General features: G+C 45.3%; 1 protein-coding gene across 11 annotated transcripts in view; it reads right to left on the bottom strand.

The window, feature by feature from the left end:
• Window positions 1–19,813, bottom strand: part of camta1a (calmodulin binding transcription activator 1a) — a 218,991-nt gene that overhangs the window by 91,746 nt on the left and 107,432 nt on the right. For all 11 annotated transcript variants that reach the window (XM_088291832.1, XM_088291837.1, XM_088291827.1 and 8 more), the window contains one exon: window positions 11,702–11,837. In XM_088291832.1, the coding sequence (XP_088147958.1) occupies window positions 11,702–11,837 (136 nt within the window). The remainder of the gene's footprint in view (window positions 1–11,701; window positions 11,838–19,813) is intronic.

The raw sequence follows: 19,813 nt of genomic DNA, 5'->3' as shown, positions 1-19,813 counted from the left end.
TCGCTCGCCCCTCACAATCCATCCACCTCCTAACCTTCTCGTGTGCTTTGATTTTCCATGGACTTTTTTTCCGTTGCCTTTTTGTCTCTTTTCATTGTCAGCATTTGGCGGCATCCAGAACTTTGTTTTCAAGCTTTTACAGAACAAGGCGCCGGCTCCTATCAATATGCATGCCTTCATTTCTATATTTACTCGGGTGCATAATGAAGGTGAAACTCGGCACAATGATGCAGATTCCGTCCCAGCCAATGTGCCGATGCCGTGAGAGGTGCGCGAGGACGCAACGACGTCACGAGGTCCACATCTGTCAAAATCAGTCCGCCCGCCGCACGCACGCTTAGCGAGTGCGACCGATGTCCAAATCCGAAGCCGAGCGCCGCCCCGGCCTTCGACAAACGTCTCGTCCTCTCGCTCGTCTGTTGGTGACACGTTCTGCTTTTGCTTGCGCCCGTCTCTGTCAAGAACGCGCACGTCTCAACACAAGGCCCCCGCCCGAAAAGACAAACGCAGCTTTTCAAGAAAAAGGCAGATGCATGTGAGTGCACAAATCCATTTGGATCCCAGTGCAGTGGACAGTAACAGTCGCGTAGCAGCCGCGACATGAAAGTAAAGTGGAATGCAAACACAAGTAGAGGAATGAAAAGAAAACGAGACGACGAGACAATGGAGCGATGAGTGACGGCCGCAAAATGTTTCCGACGCGGCGGCGTTCCCTCTCGGTGGCCCAAAGCAGAAAAGTTCAACCTGCTTCGCCTTTTAAACTCCGCCCCCGGACGCTTTCATGGAAAGCAATCGTTCGCCATCGCTCGGAGGAAAGCCGAGTTGCGAATAAGCGCTCAAATATTCAGTTTGAACTTTGCGGCTACGCTCATTCCACCTCCTTTGAAGAGTCAACGTTGGAACATTGCAACGTTTGGATGCATTTATTAGCGACGGCACACAAGCAAATTACACCAAAACCTCAACTTGGCTGCTGAATAATGCAAAGGCCGCGTGCAGGAAGTCGGCAGGAGAAAAAGGAAAGTGAGAATGCGACTCGGCTCACCAAAAACATTTTTTTTTTTTTTTGCAGATGAGGACGAATGGCAGAGTGGGAGAAAACTGCACAGACGAGATGATGAGCCTGCATGGACGAGAATCGAAAACAACAATGCTGCAGTTTGGGCGGAAACGGCATTTGAGGGAATGAAAGAAAGAAAGAAAGCGCCAACCGCAGTTGTTGGTGGCCCGATTTTGGCAAGGACCGCCCCCATCAAATGAAAAATTCGAGAGAAAGCCCAAAAAGAAAAACATTTTTGCTGAACAATTGCCTCGGAACTCCTGATTTGAAACTGAATGGCGCAGACGTCAAATGTTCCGATGGTTCCGAAGACACGCCGTAGCCGTTGGTGGTTCTTTTTGGAGAATTTTGGAGATGCGAGTGGCGGAAAAGTCGCAAAGTTGACGGTATCCTTCAGTACATTCAGGTAACTTACTTCAGTGCTACCGACTGCTCAATTCGATGTGGTCACAATTTGGCCTTTTCAGAATCACAATTTGTGGAGCAGAAAAACATTCTCGCATCGTTCAAGCTGATTTTATGGCACGCCACCTCAAAATCATCTTCAGTCGCTCATTTCGGATGCAAAATTAAAACGGATTCAAACGGGTCACGTGACCCCAATCAGAGTGGCCGCAAATTTTTTTCATCTTTTGCTCACGATGCAATCAATGCAAAGATGAGCGGACGAATCCGTTTAAGCGGTGCAAAGAAATCTGCAAAGACCTTCGTGGCAAGAACACCTTCTTCAGAAGCAACCCATTTGGAACTCTTTCAAAGTCGTTTTTGCCAAACAAAACGCCGCACGGCTTCCGCACTGAAAGGGAAGAAGCAAACCTCTCCGGCAGACGCCGCTTTCGATTGGTTCGCGCACAGAAATAAGAGACGAGGTTGAGACGGAGCAGTCGGACCCATTTGTGAAAAAAAATCAAATAAATAAAAACATCGTAAGTTGAGCATATTTGGCATCTGTTTGATCCGCAAACGGACATCCGCGGGTCACGCTCAATTGCTGCTTTCGTCTTTTTTGTTTTGTCCCACCAAGCTGGAGGCTCCAAAATCATGAGTATGAAAAGGCATCCTTACAAATTCTGCACCGCTCCGCTCGCCGAAGCGCTTGTCAAGACTTCCTTGTCTTACTTTTCGTATCTTGAGGTTTGATTTGGCAAAATCATCCTCACTGGAAGCCACGCCCATAAAAGTCTTGCAAGAAAACTCTCCGGCATCCTCAAAAGAAGCTCAACTCACCTTCTGACAAGTCATTTCCTTCTTGTTTCTTGTTGGCGGGAAGAGAGAGAAGGGGAAGCTGCAGAGGGCAACCCCAATAAAGTCATCAAGTTTTGCTCCAAATTTGAATATCTCCCCGTGGATATTGCCTCAGTCACCTTGATAATAAAGTAGCGGCCCCCGTGGAGACGCCTCAGCGTGACAACTCGGCAACAGGTGGCAAATTAAATGACAAGCGCTGCCGATAACGTCCGGCTTTTTGACAGACACGTGCTTACGAAAGCAACCGTTCCAAAATGATCCCCCGAGTCAGATGGCAGAATTGAAACGCGGATCACAAAGTCAACGCCAAAGTTAGTTCCTCACTTATTGCGCAATTGGAGGAAGCCAAAGAAGTAAACTAAAAAAAACGCCGCCATGAGCAAGCCAGAATGCAAAAGCAAAAAAAAAAAAAACTCTCTTAAGCTCGCTTACGTCATCGGATAGCAAAATCGAGGCGGGTCGCGGCTTTGCTGGGGTACTTTCAACTTGAGGTGAAATTATTTGCTCCGAAATCGTCATCAGCAACCCGCATGCCTTGAGAGAAAAAAAATGAAGTCGGCATCTCATCTCGGATGTTTAATTGGGCAATCGGAGGACGTGGGCGGAGACTTTTTTATTTGCTGTTGAATACAAAGCTGACGAGCAATTCATTTTTTTTATGTTGACCCGGTTAACCGAGAGCTCCAAAAAGCGTCAACATCCTCTATGAGCAACCTTCACTCACTCTGCATGGGAACGCAGCATCAAGTTTCATCACCATGGCAACCGTCCTTTCAAATAGTAAGCAAACGCCTCCGCAGTCATGCAGCTCATAAAAGAAGTGACGGCTGCTTCGTGAGCTTCTTGCATGCTGGAAAACAAAGCAAAGTTCCAGAAAAGGAGCAGGCCCACAAAAAGCCAAAACTCCTACCTTTTTTTTCCCTTTTGAGCAGTACCCAGTGCAAAAAAAATGAATTAATTAAATAACTAAATGCTGCATGGAAACCATAACATTAGCGTTGAGCGATTCTGAAATGAGCTACAGCGACCTGATCTTAATTTCACACGTGACTTGGATGACGGGCAGCGAAAGCCTGCATGTCACCTCTTTTGTTTTGTTGCCGCTCACATTTGGTTGGCAGTCAGCTTCATTTGCAAATCAAAGCTGGCACGTCACAAAATAACGCCAATGCGTAATAAAACCAGAGGTCATCAATGTCCCGAGAGGAGCCAGGCCGGTCCAGATTGGACGCAGGCAGCGCAACCTGTTTGACAAAACATACTGGCACGCTTGCCTTGTCCAAATATTGGAGATTTTTTTTTTTTTTTGAACAAATCAATACTATTCAACTGATCACAAGTCATCTGGTAATTTTATGTGAATAATTAAATACACACATTGATTCATATCCATATATACACATATATAAATATATATATATAAATATATACATATATATATACATATATATATACATATATATATATATATATATATATACACGCACACATATATATATACACATCAGAATCAGAGTCAGAAATCCCTTTATTGTCATTGTACTCAAGTGTGCAATGAGATTAGAGAGCTCCCCTCTCCAGTGCAATACAACAATAATTCAGATAGATATATAAATTAGATAAATAAGAGAATAGTTAGTGCAATGGAAAATAATACTGGATAGGATATATAAATATATATACACATATATATATATAAATATATATACACATATATATATATAAATATATATACACATATATATATATAAATATATATACACATATATATATATAAATATATATACACATATATATATATAAATATATATACACATATATATATATAAATATATATACACATATATATATATAAATATATATACACATATATATATATAAATATATATACACATATATATATATAAATATATATACACATATATATATATAAATATATATACACATATATATATATAAATATATATACACATATATATATATAAATATATATACACATATATATATATAAATATATATACACATATATATATATAAATATATATACACATATATATATATAAATATATATACACATATATATATATAAATATATATACACATATATATATATAAATATATATACACATATATATATATAAATATATATACACATATATATATATAAATATATATACACATATATATATATAAATATATATACACATATATATATATAAATATATATACACATATATATATATAAATATATATACACATATATATATATAAATATATATACACATATATATATATAAATATATATACACATATATATATATAAATATATATACACATATATATATATAAATATATATACACATATATATATATAAATATATATACACATATATATATATAAATATATATACACATATATATATATAAATATATATACACATATATATATATAAATATATATACACATATATATATATATATATATACACATATATATATATAAATATATATACACATATATATATATATATATATATATACACATATATATATATATATATATATATATATATATATATATATATATATATATATATATACACATATATATACACACACATATATATATATACCAGGGTTCGCGGTTAACTTTAAAAACTGCTTGCCCATAGGGCAAGTGCCACTAAAATTTGCCTTGCCCGAGTGGCCAAATTACTTGCCCGACTTGGGCAAGTGACAATTTTTTTTCTCTAAGAATAAAATGTTTATGGTTGTAAAATGTGCGGCACACATGTAAATAAACATAATCTGATAAGCATAAATTAATCTTGTTTTCATCATCAACCATGAAACCCTACTCACAACAGCATGTGCAGTTATTGAAAATGTTAATTGTAGTTTTAATAATTAACAAATCTGCATGTTAAATTGGGAAAATGATATTACAGCAATCCAGATTATCAATTTTAAGTCCAGGAGAGCCTATTAATTGAGGAATCACATTAATAAATTATGAGTGTGGGAAATTTGTGTATTCCTTTAAGACCAGTGCCTGTGGTGCTGCCTCCATAAGTTTCATAGCATAAACAGAACACAGTCACTGACACGATGTCAGGTCACATCATGGAGCTCATGAATTAACAGCCAATAATCAAATATCACTCCCTTCCTTACTCACAACTGAATTGTCTACTTAAAAATATTCGAGCTATTTTAGTCATGTCAGAGGAATCCGAAATGTTCGGATTTGAACGAACTCGTCGCCACTTGTAAACATGCGCAGAAGGTAAGAAAACTTCCGGCTGTCAATTTTCGGCCGAAATATCGTAGGTTTTTGTTGTGTTTTTCAAACTTCAAATGAGGATGCTACGACAGCGAGTTCCAATACTGCGGGATTTATTGACGTCCACTTTAACTCGACATTCACTGAACTAACTGATAGCGCCCGCCCATTGCCCCCGATGAGGCCAATGGACCATACCAAAACATAAGGGGGTGTCTGGGTTAAACCATCACCATACAGTGCACACAAACAGATCACGCCACAGTTTTCGTCGGAATTAAAGATATTTGGCTGCTTTAAAAAATGCTTGCCCGGTCGGGCAAGTTGCCCATAATTTTACCTTGAACCGTGGCCAAATTTCACTTGCCCCGGGCAATCGGGAAGCGGTTAACCGCGAACCCTGTATACACATATATATACATATATATATATATATATATATACACACATATACATACATACATATATACATATATATACTTATATACACATATATATATATATACATATATACATTTATATACATATATATATATATATATATATATATATATATATATACACAAAATAGCAAAGTGAAAGTTGAATTTGAAGGTCATCCACTCTTCTAAACCCAAAAGGTTTTAGCCTCCAGCCTCAACTCCATGACAGCATTTGCAACTAATGTTTTGACATTTGTCTTCATTATTATCAATGAACAGAAGCGATTGAGTCACCAGCACGCTCCATTAGCTTCCTTCATTGCACAGCTGAAATCATACATTAGGATGGATCCAAAACGAAATGACAACTTACAGGTGCTAAGGACACAGCAGCTGATTATGAAGGTGCCCGAGCACGATGTGAAAGGACAACTTGTGGTGGAGAGGGGGGGGGGCGCCAAGTGGGAAAGAAGGAGTTTGCAAGAAATGTAAAGTCTCTTTTGTTTTTGTTTTCTCGCGGGGACGAGGGATCCATATGGTCGAAGAAGCCCGACATACCTCAAGAAAGAAGAGAAGCTCATTTCAATCAGTATAATTAGCCGGCGCTAATGAAATAAGTCGGAGGCACTGCCACCTTCACTTAAGAGAAAATCGATCCAGGTTTGAGGGAGTTTATTAAAGCTGGGGAATAATAGGGAGATGGGGGGTGGGCGCTGTTGGTGGGTGGTTAATTTTCTAAGCTCACATTAACAGCTAATCAGCAAAGCGAAGGAGAAGGAAAGGAGAAGTTTGGCCTCGCTGGGAGAATTCAGACGTCGCCAAAGCGAAACGCACATAAAGATAGCCGAACCCGAAATAGGGACGAGATGAGGCCAAACAAAGCCAACGAAGCCGATCGGGAAAAGCGAAGCCGGTCCAGATCGGAGGAGACTCGACAAACCGTAAGACCCTCGTCAACATCTCGTGCTTGCTTGGTGCGACGCGCCGCGGCGAGATAATCACTGACGGACATCTCTCCGAGGGTGGCCCAAATGCATGCTGGGTGCCGCTTGCTCATTTATCCAGCCGTCTGGCCGACTCACCTGGAGTGATGGGGGAGACGTCAGGAAGGCAGGCTGCTATTTCACGGCCTGTTAAGCGCTAATTCTGCAACATGCCCCGCGCTCCAATTTTAGGGAACAGGGAGCATTACCGCTCGGCTCAAGGTTCTGTCTGTCTGCACGCTGGACTTGGAAGGTAGCGGAGGGTGGAGCAGACGAAGGGCAGTGGCGAGGAAGAGAGGTGGAGGACAAAAACAGGGCCGTGACATATTCGCTGAGGAATTAAAAGACTGAGAAACACAAGAGCCACAGGAGATGGAACGCAGTAAAATGTCGAGATGGAAAGGAGGGGGAGGGGGGGGGGGGGCGGGGGTGCTTGCTCTACACGGCTTGCAGAGCCAGCACTCTGCCAGACATCCGCTCCTGCCATGCCAGGAACGGCCTTCCACAACATCCTGCCATCCATTTTCTGTCCTTACTCGCGTCGCGGGTGAGCCGGAGGCGGAGGCGGGACCGGAGGCGGGGCCGGCTAACTTTGGCCACCTCGTACTGGTCAACAGCCAATCACAGGGCATATACAGGATTGTCAACAGACAAAAGTGCAACTAGCGTCTAACTTATTTTTGCGCTCGCCACAACGTCGTTGCTCAGAGGTGAACGTACACGCAACCTCGTCTTGTCACATGCACACAATAAATGGACGGATCACTCATTTTGAAATCAGAAGCAGGTCGAAAATTGCTCATTCAACACGAGGCGGATTGGCAAAATCATTAGAAGTGAAGATTCCGTTTGTATCATGAAAATGAGGTCACTTTTGACGTCAAGGTCAACTTTGCATCTCAAGTGACATCATTTACCGAATGACATCGGATTGATTCACGCTCAGGACAGCCGTCATGTCAGAATGACGACAGTCTTACGAAAAAACTTCAACCAAAATGTTCCCGGGTATTTTTGGAAGGCGGCCAATTTTCCCGCAAGCACGGCGAGTGTTCCGATGGCCGTCGGTTCGTTGCAAAGCTGGCCGATGAACCGATACAATCGATTGGTTCAAGCTTTTGAGTCACATGGTTTTTGTCCGCCTCACCTAATTGTAATTCTGCGTCGCCGCCGATGTGCACCGTTTACACTGAGCGCATGGCAACCCAAACCAAAATGAACATCCGCTGACAGAATGTCAACTGTGCCAATTTCACTTTCCTTTAATGGAAGAAAACAAGCAAGAAAAGCAAACGGCCGACGACACGCCCGCAAATTATGCCGTACGTCGGCCGCGAGATGAAAAGATTTTCGATCATTACAAAGCCAGTAATGTTATTTGTCTTCATTTGAGTTTGACTTTTTAAATGTTCTCCAACGCTATATTTATTTATTTATTTAAAATCAATTTAGTTTCACTAAACAGCCATACAACCCATTTTTTTTAAATTACGCCAATGAAAAATTTCAAGACAATAAAATTTTGCTGTTGAGCATAATGTGAATAAAACAACAACAAAAAAAAACTTGATTTTAGAGATATAAAAAAGGGCAAATATTTTTTTCACATTCTTGCGATGCAACGGCAAAAATGTGTTCCTCCAGAAGAGAACGTCGCACCTCCCCTCAAATGACGTCACGGATTTGCAAAACGTTATTTTGAGTCTTGCTCAAAATCCACAAAACACTCACTGGGCGAGAGATTTCGCTTTCGTCTGCGTGCTTTTATACAGGATGCCGCCGCCGCCTCCTTCAATCACATTTCGTTCATTCCATTTGGGAGGGTACGGCATTTTTTTTTCTAAAACGACTATTGCAAAAATAAGCCCTCAATCCGTTTTGCAAGGCCTTCAATTATTTTGATTGGAAGAGCCACTTCTTTGACAAGTGAGACCGCGCTCACCACCTTCCCACCTGCACACTGCCGTTGCTCATCACACAACTAATTAGACGACAGCAAAAAGCAGAAACACAGAGTTTCCATTTTGCTTTTCCCCCCCCCAGGCTCTTCGCTCGTCTCAGCGAACAACAATTGTGCTCATGTGACTTTGGGACGTTTTTATGACGTGATGCAAAGAATAGAAAGTGGCGCTTTGCCGTCAGCGTTTTTATTTTCCAGTAACATTTATTTCTGCATAATTGAATGCACGCAGAAGAAAAGTTGTCATTTTGGAGTCACTCGCGCCTCAACACGTCAAGTTAAAAACGAGATCGAAATGGCTCCCAAAAGGAATCACTTATTGTGCTTTTGCCCAAAAACTTGTCACAGTCCAAAAAATGAAACTGGAACTGAAAATCATAAGTCGTCCGTTTCCGAGCCTCAAATGGACTTTTTGAAAATATATCGCTGATGCAGCCGTGACAACTTACAAGAAAAAGAAAAAATATTTTTATTCAAAATAACGGACTTGGACCGACAGAATCGTTTATCGTTTATTGACCAAGGTCAGAATTTTGCACCAATTAGCTGCTGACAAAGCGAACTTGGGCCTTTTCCTGTTCGGTCTCGCTTGCTCGCACGTCGTCAGACGTCAACTGCCATGAAACGAAAGCCAAACTGATCTTCTCAGGTGACTTGAAGGCATCGCGCTTTCACACGCGACACGCAATCTCCACGCACGTACGGACGCAACCTTCACAAGTTCTTACGCTCGGGGGCCGGTGTGGGGGGGGGCGAGACGGTATCGAGAGAGAGAGCGCGAGAGGAAAGGGACGGCGATGGCAACGGCGCCGCTAAAAGTTTTCAACACGACTCGCTGAATAAATATCATCGAAAGTCGTCGTGTAAATTACGGACAGAGAAGATAAACGCCATCTCGTAACCAAACGGGGCCGTTTTTGCTGTGCAACGCTCCAAAAACACAAACTGCTGCAACAACACACCCCAAAAAGATGATGGACGTGCCGAAGACATTCCGCGCTGAAAACGTTACATTTTACACTTACATCGTCAATCAACAAACATTCCAAAAAAATTCTGTTTCCATGGTAGCGGCGCATCATCCGATGCAGTAAGTAAGGGTCCGGGAGCGAAACAGAGTTTCGGTTCGGACGCCGGGTTTTTGGATCATTCTTGGTTTCTCCGTATGGGTACTCTGCCACCGCACGACGACAACGTGATGATCCGGCGCGGCGGCCCTGAACTGTTGCCAGCCAGTCACAGGGTAGACATAGACGCCGTCACTGAGTGGGAACCGAACCCACGCTGCCCGCACACAACTCGGGCGAGTGTACCACTACACCATCAGTGACTATCCGATGCAGTGAAAATTCTGGAAGCGATGAAACAGACGCAAGCGGAACGTCCCCCGACGCAGGAGCAGCGACGACATTTGGTCCGAGTGACAAAAATGTGGTGGAGTGCAAACAAAAAGCAAAGCGAAGCCCCTCGCCTGAGCTTTGGCCGCGCGGCGCGGTCGGCGCCGTGTGGCATGTTTGGGTGCGTTTTTGTGAGCGCACATCAATCAAAATCCCAAAGACATAAAGATGTCACATCGATGCCTGCGCCGCTGGCAATAAAGCAGAAGCTCAACTTCAGCGCGATCGGCAGCTCGGGAGGCAAAGTTTGGCTTGGAGTGGAATTGCTGATAAATCAGCCGAGCTGCCTCAACATCGCCGCCGCCGCCGCCGCGGATGAAGCCAAAAATAGACACAACGGGCTGTTTTATGGCTTGTATGGGAGGCGACTCGGAGTGAGGTGAGGGAGCGCGTGCGGCTCAGCGCCGCTTTGAGCAAGCAAGATTAATGCGGCCTCTCCGGAGCAACGGCGACATCCCGAGTCTTAATAAGCTACAAACAATCGGCTCCGCTCCGCCGGTTTGCTGGGGAAAACTATTGTTTGCTGCCGAGGCTCCTCGGAGACGGCGGCCAAAAGGCAGCCACGTTGCCTCCGAGCGGCGCGGCGCGCTTCCCGAGGCCGAGGGAAGGGGGCGTGGCAAATAGGAGGCGGGCCACATGCGCGGGGGCGCGTGCCATCGCAACACGGGCCGTCGCTTCGGCTGAACGCAAAGAGCCAAAATCAAATACGAATGCCACAACGTTGTTAAGCCGTCCGAGCTTTTCATCGATTTTCTTTTTCAAACGTCAACGTGGTCGCTGCTCCCCGTTTGGGCTAAAATGAAAAGTCAGTTTGAGAGCGGTACCCACATTAAATGTGTCATTCTGCCAAATAATGCAGGACCAGTAATCTGATTACAATCTTTTATTTGTAACGTTAAAGGTTTCTTTTTGTATCCTCAATCCGTAACGCGGGTACATGCATGTTGTTCCACGCGAGTCTGAGCCCGTGTGACGTGACGGTGGACGACCACGCCCGGCACGCCATGTCAAGAATTTCATCACTCGAACCAAGAAAATCGCTGAATTGGCGTCTTTCTTTTCAGTTCGAGGACAGCCCGGCAAGCATGTTGTTTTTCTTGGAATGCTCCAAATCTTTTGACATATTCAAAAGAAAACAATCCCGGTGTTCGTCTTTTCCACTGCGACTGTTCAACAGAAGTGACAGATCAGCGGACCCGAGTGCGCTGGCGCAACATTTGGACGACGGCTTGTTTTCAGCTCTCCTTCCCAACTTCCGACAATCAAAAGGCGAATTTTCAACAGAGTGTCACGTGCGCCGCGCATCGAGGTTGCACCAGAACAAAAAAACCCCAAAAAAGCCACTCACCTCGACGCCTTGCACTTTCAGCTTCATGTGATCCTCCCGTGTGGTCTTGCCGTCTTTCCTCTTCTTCCAGCAGTAGCCATCCTTCCTGTACTTGACCTTCTTCCGATTGTACAAGATCATCGAGCCATTCTGCGGCCTGCATCGGCGGAGACGAGGGGAAAGAGTCAAGAATTGTTGAGCCACGCTGAACACCGCAAACATACAAAGACAAAAAGCGACTTTCATGAGACCGCTTGGTTTTGGTTCTTCGGCGTCGGCAACAAACGAAGCGACCGGCGGCCTGACGCTCGCGAGGCGAGCAAAAGGTGGCGCGCGTGACTCTCGCGCAATTGGAGCAAAATGCACGAGGGCCACACGTCGTTCCTTATCGCTCATTCATCCAAACTAAATGAGTTCATCTGCTTCAAAGCCCGAGAGAGAAGCCACGCGTCCATTCATAATTGATTGTGCCTCGGCCACCCCGCGGCCGGGAGGCTCATCATCGCATCGTGGAAATATTTGATGATCATCTGCCGTTCTGCTTGCATTTCCAACACAGACATTTGGTGAACATTAGCACAAAGTGGAACATAAAACATTTACAACTCACTCAACAATCAGCCAGCGAGTGTCTGTCCAAGAGGGATGCGCGTGTGCGTGCGCGTGTGCGTTGCAGCTCAGCCCCGTATCATGAATCTGTGCATATGCCACACTTGCACATCACTTTAACACCCAAATGCACTTGCTAGCATACGCACACAAGCAGCTAGCCAGGCGCGCGCCCGTGCACACGCACGCTCACGCTCACACAGCTGCGATGATTTGGAGCGTTCCCAAATGAGAGTGCACGGTGGCTCACGAGTGAGAAAGCAACATGCACTCTGATGCTGGACCTTGTTAGCTTTGAGCTCATCACTCATCACTCATCACACGCACACGCACACGCACACGCACACGCACACACACACACAGACACCTCAATAGAAAAAGTCTCATCAAAGAAAAGAACAAAAGCCCAGTAGATTTTTGTCTCAAGGAGCAATTTCCATAATAACAAATCCCACCGATTTTCTTGTTGTTTTTCTGTATTTATTTGTGGAATGTTTATTTATAAAGCTGCGCATCATTTTAGAGGGATGCCTTGGGGCCACGGCGCGTGTCTCGCTTGGTCTTAGTCATCAATCACGTTCTTACGAGGCAGTCGGGAGAGTGGCGATGGGAGGGGGGGGCGCGGATGGGGGGTCTTTTTGGGGTCCCCGCAGGCCCTCCGTTTTCCAATGAGAGACAACACTGTTGCTCACTTGTTGGGGAATCGTACTCGCCGCTGACGTCCATTTTTGCCGCCAGCAAAGGAGAGCGAACATCTCTTGTCTTGCTCTGCACGGCTTGGTCTGGCCGCCAACTCCGACTTTGTGCTCCTCACGTTCAAAACTGCTCATCATTGGTTACATCTTGGTTGCTGGCCGCCATGTTGACAACCAGCATGGCTTGGCATTAGCCTTCTGCACTTTTGGGTCCTTTTGGGCCATTTTGGGCGATTTCGGGGCCTGTTGGGGCAAAACGCTTTGCCCCCCAAAAATAAGAAAGATGACTTGTGTGGGTGGTAAAAGCTTTTTGAATCAAATATGAATTCACCATCATTGACTCAAAACACAAACATTGCTTTTTGTTTCTCAAAAGAAGAAGTTGTTTGTGCCACAAATATTCTCAAAATATTGCATTTCTGGAAGGAAAATTAAACAGAATCCATTTTCACCCATCTCAGTTTTGTTCCAACTCAAGATTGGCAAAAAGTGGCCAAAAATTTCCGAACATGGCACTGCTGTGGAAAAAAAGGTTTGCTACAAATTCATTGATTTGGTGTTCTGTATTTTGAAAAAAGGCGGTTAAATCGTTGAGGAATGCCCCGCCCCCTTTTTGACGGCTCAAAATAATGTCAGTTGTCTTTGGAATTGCAGAATATTTCTATTAAGAGTTCATCTCAGAGAAACGTAACATCAACGTATTTTGTACATTTCTCATCAATTCCTTGGAAAAGGCGACGCCGGGAAGTGCGGCTGAGCATCGCAATTGTTTTGTAAAGTCGCGTTATGTCAAGCCGGGCGACAACATGTCTTCGGCGCTTGTTTTTGACCTTTGGCCGACATCCGTGCTTCAACGCACCTTCATCATGCTTTACAGAAAAAAAAGACAACTTTCGGAGGAGACCACGCAGAGCTGTGCAGGAAGGGGATTGTGTTCGGAGCTCGTTTGGGCCCCCATTCAGGAGGCGTTGTCATAACGTGAGCGGCAAACGCGACGGGTTCATGTCGGCGCGACCTGAAGGACGCTCATTCGAGACGAGCAAAAAGCAGCCCGCTTTGGTTGATTCCCACATCATTTTGCCCTTCAAAAGCGTGTTAGCCCAGCGTGGGACAAAAAAGATAAGATAAGGCAGAAAATCAAACCACGTCCGCCTATCTGATCTCCTCCAGAGCACGGAAAATTGGGGTGAGGCTCGGGTGTCACAAGCGCCGCACCGTCTTTGCGGGCTCGCCGCAAAAACTTTTTTTGCACGGCCCGCTAGGTGGAAGACATTTTAAATGCCCGAGCAGCAAGCCCAGACAAAAATCGTTTCCGTTTCAATTGAAAGATCGGCCCAGCCAACATGGCGCATTTTTCACAAACAAGCAGCTCACTTTATATATTTTGTATTTGTATTGTATTTGTTTTTATTTTTGAAAGTATACAGGGACAGTGCATATTAATCAAACAGTTTCCTGTAAATATGCCAGATTATAGCCAATGGCTAATTTGCATCCGTTGTCCCTGTAATCGGCCTGCCATGCATGTTTTTAGAAATTTTGAAAATTGAAGTGAGTTTTCATTTTCTTCTTTATCGATTCATTTTGGAGAAATTGGGAAATAAGTGATGACTTGAAGACTGCCAAGTTTTCCTGAGGTATATGGCCACGCCCCCTCCGCACTCCCCATGTTCAAAGGGGCCAATTGCAAACTCTTCATTGGAAATTTTTGTACGTTCATTGCTTCGAACATCCCAAAACGCTGAATAATGGGAACCAAGTGCCAATGTCAAGCTTATAAAAGTGTCCCTTTAAGCTTCGGAGAGTTGGACATATTTATACATGAGAGGGAAAACTAAATTTGTGGCGATCAGGAGGCCTTCTGTCTCCGAAGCCGAAATGCGGCAGATTAATATGGAAATGTGGACCTCGGAGCGGCTCCGCAGATGCCGCCCTCCTCCATAAAAAAAGCGTTCGTCCGCTCCTTCGGGAATCTCGCCGGTCGCTCAATCGCATGCATTTGTTCGACAAAGTCCAAGAAACGGAGAGCTCGCGAGGCGCGGCGAGGCGGCTGACATGATGTTGAGCGTGTTTAACGACCGCCCGAGCGAGGCAGCCGTCCTGTGCCACTTTGCACGGGCGGAAACAAAAGCAAAACGAAAAAAAAGGTTGGTGCGTGTGCGTGCTCCAACACGGAAGAGCAAGTAGAACCCACAGGAGAATCCTCCCAAATGCTTTGGAAAATCCTGTCAAGTGTGTGGCTTCCACATTACAACACACACACACACCCCAAAAGCAAAGAAAACAATCACACCGCTTTTTGTTTTCTATTAGCAGAATCAAACCTACTCAAGCGTTTAAGGGGAGCGCATTATTTTCCGCTGCTATGTTATAATCAGATCAATTTCGAGCTGCTTGGATGTCTCTCGATGAAATTGTCTTCCGGAAAAATGAAATGCCATCGCTGAGGCCGCCCTTCCCACTTTGCCCTGTTGCCTTCACAAGTTGCCCTCGGCGCTGTTCAATTTTCTCTCGGCAAGCTCAGCCGGAAGAGGAAGAGGACGGCGAGCTGCTTTGCTCCGCCGAGGCTTCGGAGGTCGGAGGGCGAGCAGCTTTGGGCCTGAAGTGGCTCGCGAGGCGGTAAACATGTTGTTCTCCATTAGCCAGCGGAGCCTTCGGCGATGGCAGCCTTCGTCCTCGTGCGCGTGCGTGCGTGTCAACGAAAACACTTCAACCTCCTCGTCGGCACGCCTGCGACTGGCGTGACACACGCACACACGCCGACCCAACTGAGGGCGAATAGGAGGCTCAAATACGCCCTCGGGTACGTTTGCGGTCGCACATCCTGCGAGTTGCTCCACGTGCACTCGGCGCAACGTCGACGACTCTTCCGAGCCGGCCGTCACTTATCGTGTCAAACGTACATCACGCGTGTGACGAGACTTGCGCACGGACGACAATGAGACTTTGAAGCATTATGGGAAACATCGTCTACCTTCGAGTTTGTGTGCGGACGCAGCGCGCGGAGCTGATGACTCACCGATAAGCCCCCCAAAAAAAAAATGAAGCCGCAAGCGGGGCATTTGCTCAAACTACTTTAAATGTAAATCCGCCTCGGCCTGTGGATTTTGAGTCAGAGCCTTTTCTCCTTCTCTCTCGCACGCTCGCACGCACGCTGACATCATGTTTCCGTCTGACTAACAATGAGGCCTCGGTGCCAAATTGCTGCAACGTTCTTCCCACTTCAGTTCAACCAACAACTCATGATGCAACTCACAAATGAGTGAGGGACTTTTTGTTTTTTTTGGGGTGGCTCCATGGGCTGAAGGTTGCGGATCATCTTTGATTCAAATCATATTTTTCTTCCTTTGCTCAAATGTTCACGTTCCGGACAAGCTGAAAGGTCAAACTGGTATTTAGGACGGACGAGAAAGGAATGCTTTTGACGCGAACGAGATGAAGATCAACGATGAAACGGAGTTTGCCAAACGTCAATGCTCAGATGAAGAGAAGATTTGTTTATCCGAGTGAAGTGGAGAGCGGCAATTGAAAAAGGGGCGGGGCTACATTGATGATCGCGTTCCTCATCTCTTTTGCTGGCTCCGAAACAACTGAGCTCGCCGACTCCGAATGAAATCCGATGTAGCTTTGCTGCCGCGTCGGTCCCGGTCCCGGTCCCGGTCCGGCCTTGCGCGGCGAGGGGCTCGGCTCGGCCGCACGCGGCGGCGGCGGCGGCGACCGCGCGTCCGTCGTTCTCATCCGCTCCGCCGCATCCCGGAGGAAGCGAGCGACTGGCCGTGACGCTTCACTGATGGCACCAAGCACATTTTTGCCGTTGCTCGTCAGACGTGAGCCGCGAGCGAGGATGTCATTCACCCAAAAACAAATTGGTAACGTCAAAGCTTTGATGTGCCGCATAGGCGACATCCAATTTGAATTTCAAGCCTCCGATGCGCTCCACGGTTGTTTGTTTGTATTGGCGGTTGGACCGCAGCTGACTTTCAACCGGTTGTGAGAAGGATCGCTCTCGTCGCACTTGAGTCTGCTTAGCGCGAGACGAACGGAACCCGTTGGCAGCATCGCAACTTCTTATCTCCCCATTTTGTCCAATTTGAGGATTCCCGTTCGGCAAGAATATTAAAAGGCTCACTCGAGGCGCCCGATCCGAGAAACGCAGATCATCCAACATCTCAGATCGATGCCAGTCAAACAACTCAATTGAGAAAACAAGAAATGGATGAACAAAAGTCATTTCAAGTGTTCACCAAATCATGCTCGACGCGCCAGAAAGTTGCAGCTTGTGAAAAAGAATCGCTTGCTTTGTTTGTAGGTCACAATGTAGACGAGGCCTCACCAACCGTTTTGGAAATGGAAGTCACTTCTGAATGCCAAACGCTTCCAGCTTGTCACAAACAAATAAAATAACATCGATGCACTGGTGAACTTTTTTTGCCTGCGGGCAGCCCAGATGGAAATGCAATATATATATATATATATATATATATATATATGAAACCAATTTTGGCTGAAAAGCAAACATGAAATCAAATGTTTGCTTTTCGACAACATTGTGCGTGTGATGAAGGCAAAAAGTGGGCCACACTGACACCAGTTCGTCTCTGAAGAGACGAGATGTGGGTAAGGACAGACTCTCCTTTCCTTTCCTTTCCTTTCGTCTCGTCTTCTCTCAGCTTCGTGCCAGACTGAGTTTATGGATCACCTGGACGCGGTCCTCTCGGTCTCTCCTGCAGTCATTGTGCCGTCACTGTCCTTCCACCATTGAACCCCCCCCCCCAGTGACGGAGCACATCTTGGGCCAGCTATTGAACCATTTATGATGTATTCAGAAATACTGCCGTGTCCACAAAAACAGGTCAAAAGCGCCAAACTCAAGTGGCAACTGAAAAAAAGAGAGAGGTGGAGACAACCAACGAGGTCCAAAATAAAAGTCCACTTTTAAAGGTAAGATTAAATTAGAAATTTTGAAGTGATGCTGCATGAGCTGACCAAGTTGGACAGCTTGGAAGGAGGGAAGAAGCTCTTCTCCCTCGCCCCTCCCCTCCCCACTTTCGTCGGGGGGGTGGGGGGAGGCGAGAGCAGCCGGGCCGAGACGTCGGAATTGAGCTGCAACGCTATCAGCGTGCCGGAGACAATCCGAAAGTCTATCCCACCTTTCACCCGGGAATCCCATCTGAGTGCGCCCCGCCCGGTCGGCGCAGCCCACCGCATTCGGGCATCGTGGGATTACTTGGCGGCGCCCGCCGACAAAGCCTGCGGCGAGCCATTTTCAGGACGGACACAAGACGGCGGCCATGCAGACCAAATTGAATTGCGTGAAGTCAACCCTCCAAATATTCAAACCCAAGACACATTTGCAGCGCGGCTCCGTTGACAAGAAAGCCACAGCAAGGACGGTGGTTTTTTTTTTTTTTTTATTGTCCTCTAGATGGAAAACATCACAAAACTAAATTGTGACGTCTTTATTGACACGGAATGTAAATAGTTTCTCACCAAAGTAGCTAAAGGATAACAACAATTATTTCATTCTACATTTCAACATCTGATTAATATCTACAATAAAAAAAGAAAAAAGTCATTTGAGGAAATACAACGCGTGGCGAAGATCTCGAGCAAAGCGCTGATCAGCGGGGGACTTGAAATTTAGAGACGCTTTTAACCAATTTGCTTTCATTATTTGCTGATTACTCACTTGCCTTTTTTATTGTTTCCCCCCAAACTTTGATCATTTTATTATTTTTATGCTCTCACTTGCCTCTTTCTTTTATCCGATCTTGATGATCTGCAGAGCACTTTGGCCGGCCTCATATAAGTGTGCCAAATAAATAAACTTTAAAGCTTTACCTTGTTTTATGCCAACGACACGATTATGCGAGGCCGCCACGAGTCCGAGGACTCGGCTCCAATGCGGCACAAAAAAAAGGAGCGGGACACGTTGACGTGGATATTGGGAAGCTTCATTTTTCTTAGCGGACAATAGATGATACTGCTGATTTAGTTTAAGTTGGAAAAAATACAATTTAATAAACGAAAAGAACTTGAGGAATCGGAATAAAAAAGTATGCAAAAGAAAAGAAAATTGATTTGAGCACACTTGACTATTTCTGCACGAGTCGACAGAAAAGCAAAGTCAGTGCTCATCGCGCGTGTGCGGCCTTGAAGTTGAAGTCGCATTGTTTTATGAATCAAGTCCAATTGGATTTCTTGGCCGTCTTTCTCTCTTGGACTGTTTCATGCAATGATCGCATTTTGCGCGCGATTTCAGGCACAACGCGAGCCGCCGCAGCGGCCGTTTCACGAGAAATGATGAGCACGGACATGTTTGATGACGAATGTGCCCTTCGTGATCCGCTTCGAGTCGAGATCACGGTCGCCGCGTCAACTGCCGTTTGCGCAGTCAAGTCTTGCTTACGCAGTACATTGGCGCCTTGAGATACGAGTGACCTGACTTGCAGGTTTTTCAAGGCGGCAGCGAACGCAAGTCGACTGTCTTTGAATTAGCAGCAGTTTGCTAAGAAAGAACTCATCCAAAAAGAGGCTTCACGTTATTTCCTGCCTCTCCTCGTTTTTGCCAAACTAAGCACCAAACAAAAAGAACAAACGTCGTTACCTCGAGAATCGCTTCGTGATTCTACCTCACGGACATGCTAACAAACGGTTAGCATCAATCGCAGTTTCAGAACCCGCTAAGCAACGGATATCAGATCACAAATTGTTGAGCAGCACAAAAGTCACAGGCATTCGCCAAAAAAAAAACAACAAAAAAGAAATGTTGCACCATCTTGCCGAGTCACTTCGAGTGGCAGGAGAGGGAAAAGAAGGCGTCGTCGTC

Source organism: Idiotropiscis lumnitzeri, chromosome 3 (genome assembly GCF_059441095.1).
Source record: "Idiotropiscis lumnitzeri isolate Australia: NSW breed Sydney's pygmy pipehorse chromosome 3, RoL_Ilum_1.0, whole genome shotgun sequence".
In the NCBI taxonomy this organism is placed as follows: Eukaryota; Metazoa; Chordata; class Actinopteri; order Syngnathiformes; family Syngnathidae; genus Idiotropiscis; species Idiotropiscis lumnitzeri.
This window is presented reverse-complemented; position numbering and strand designations above follow the sequence as displayed.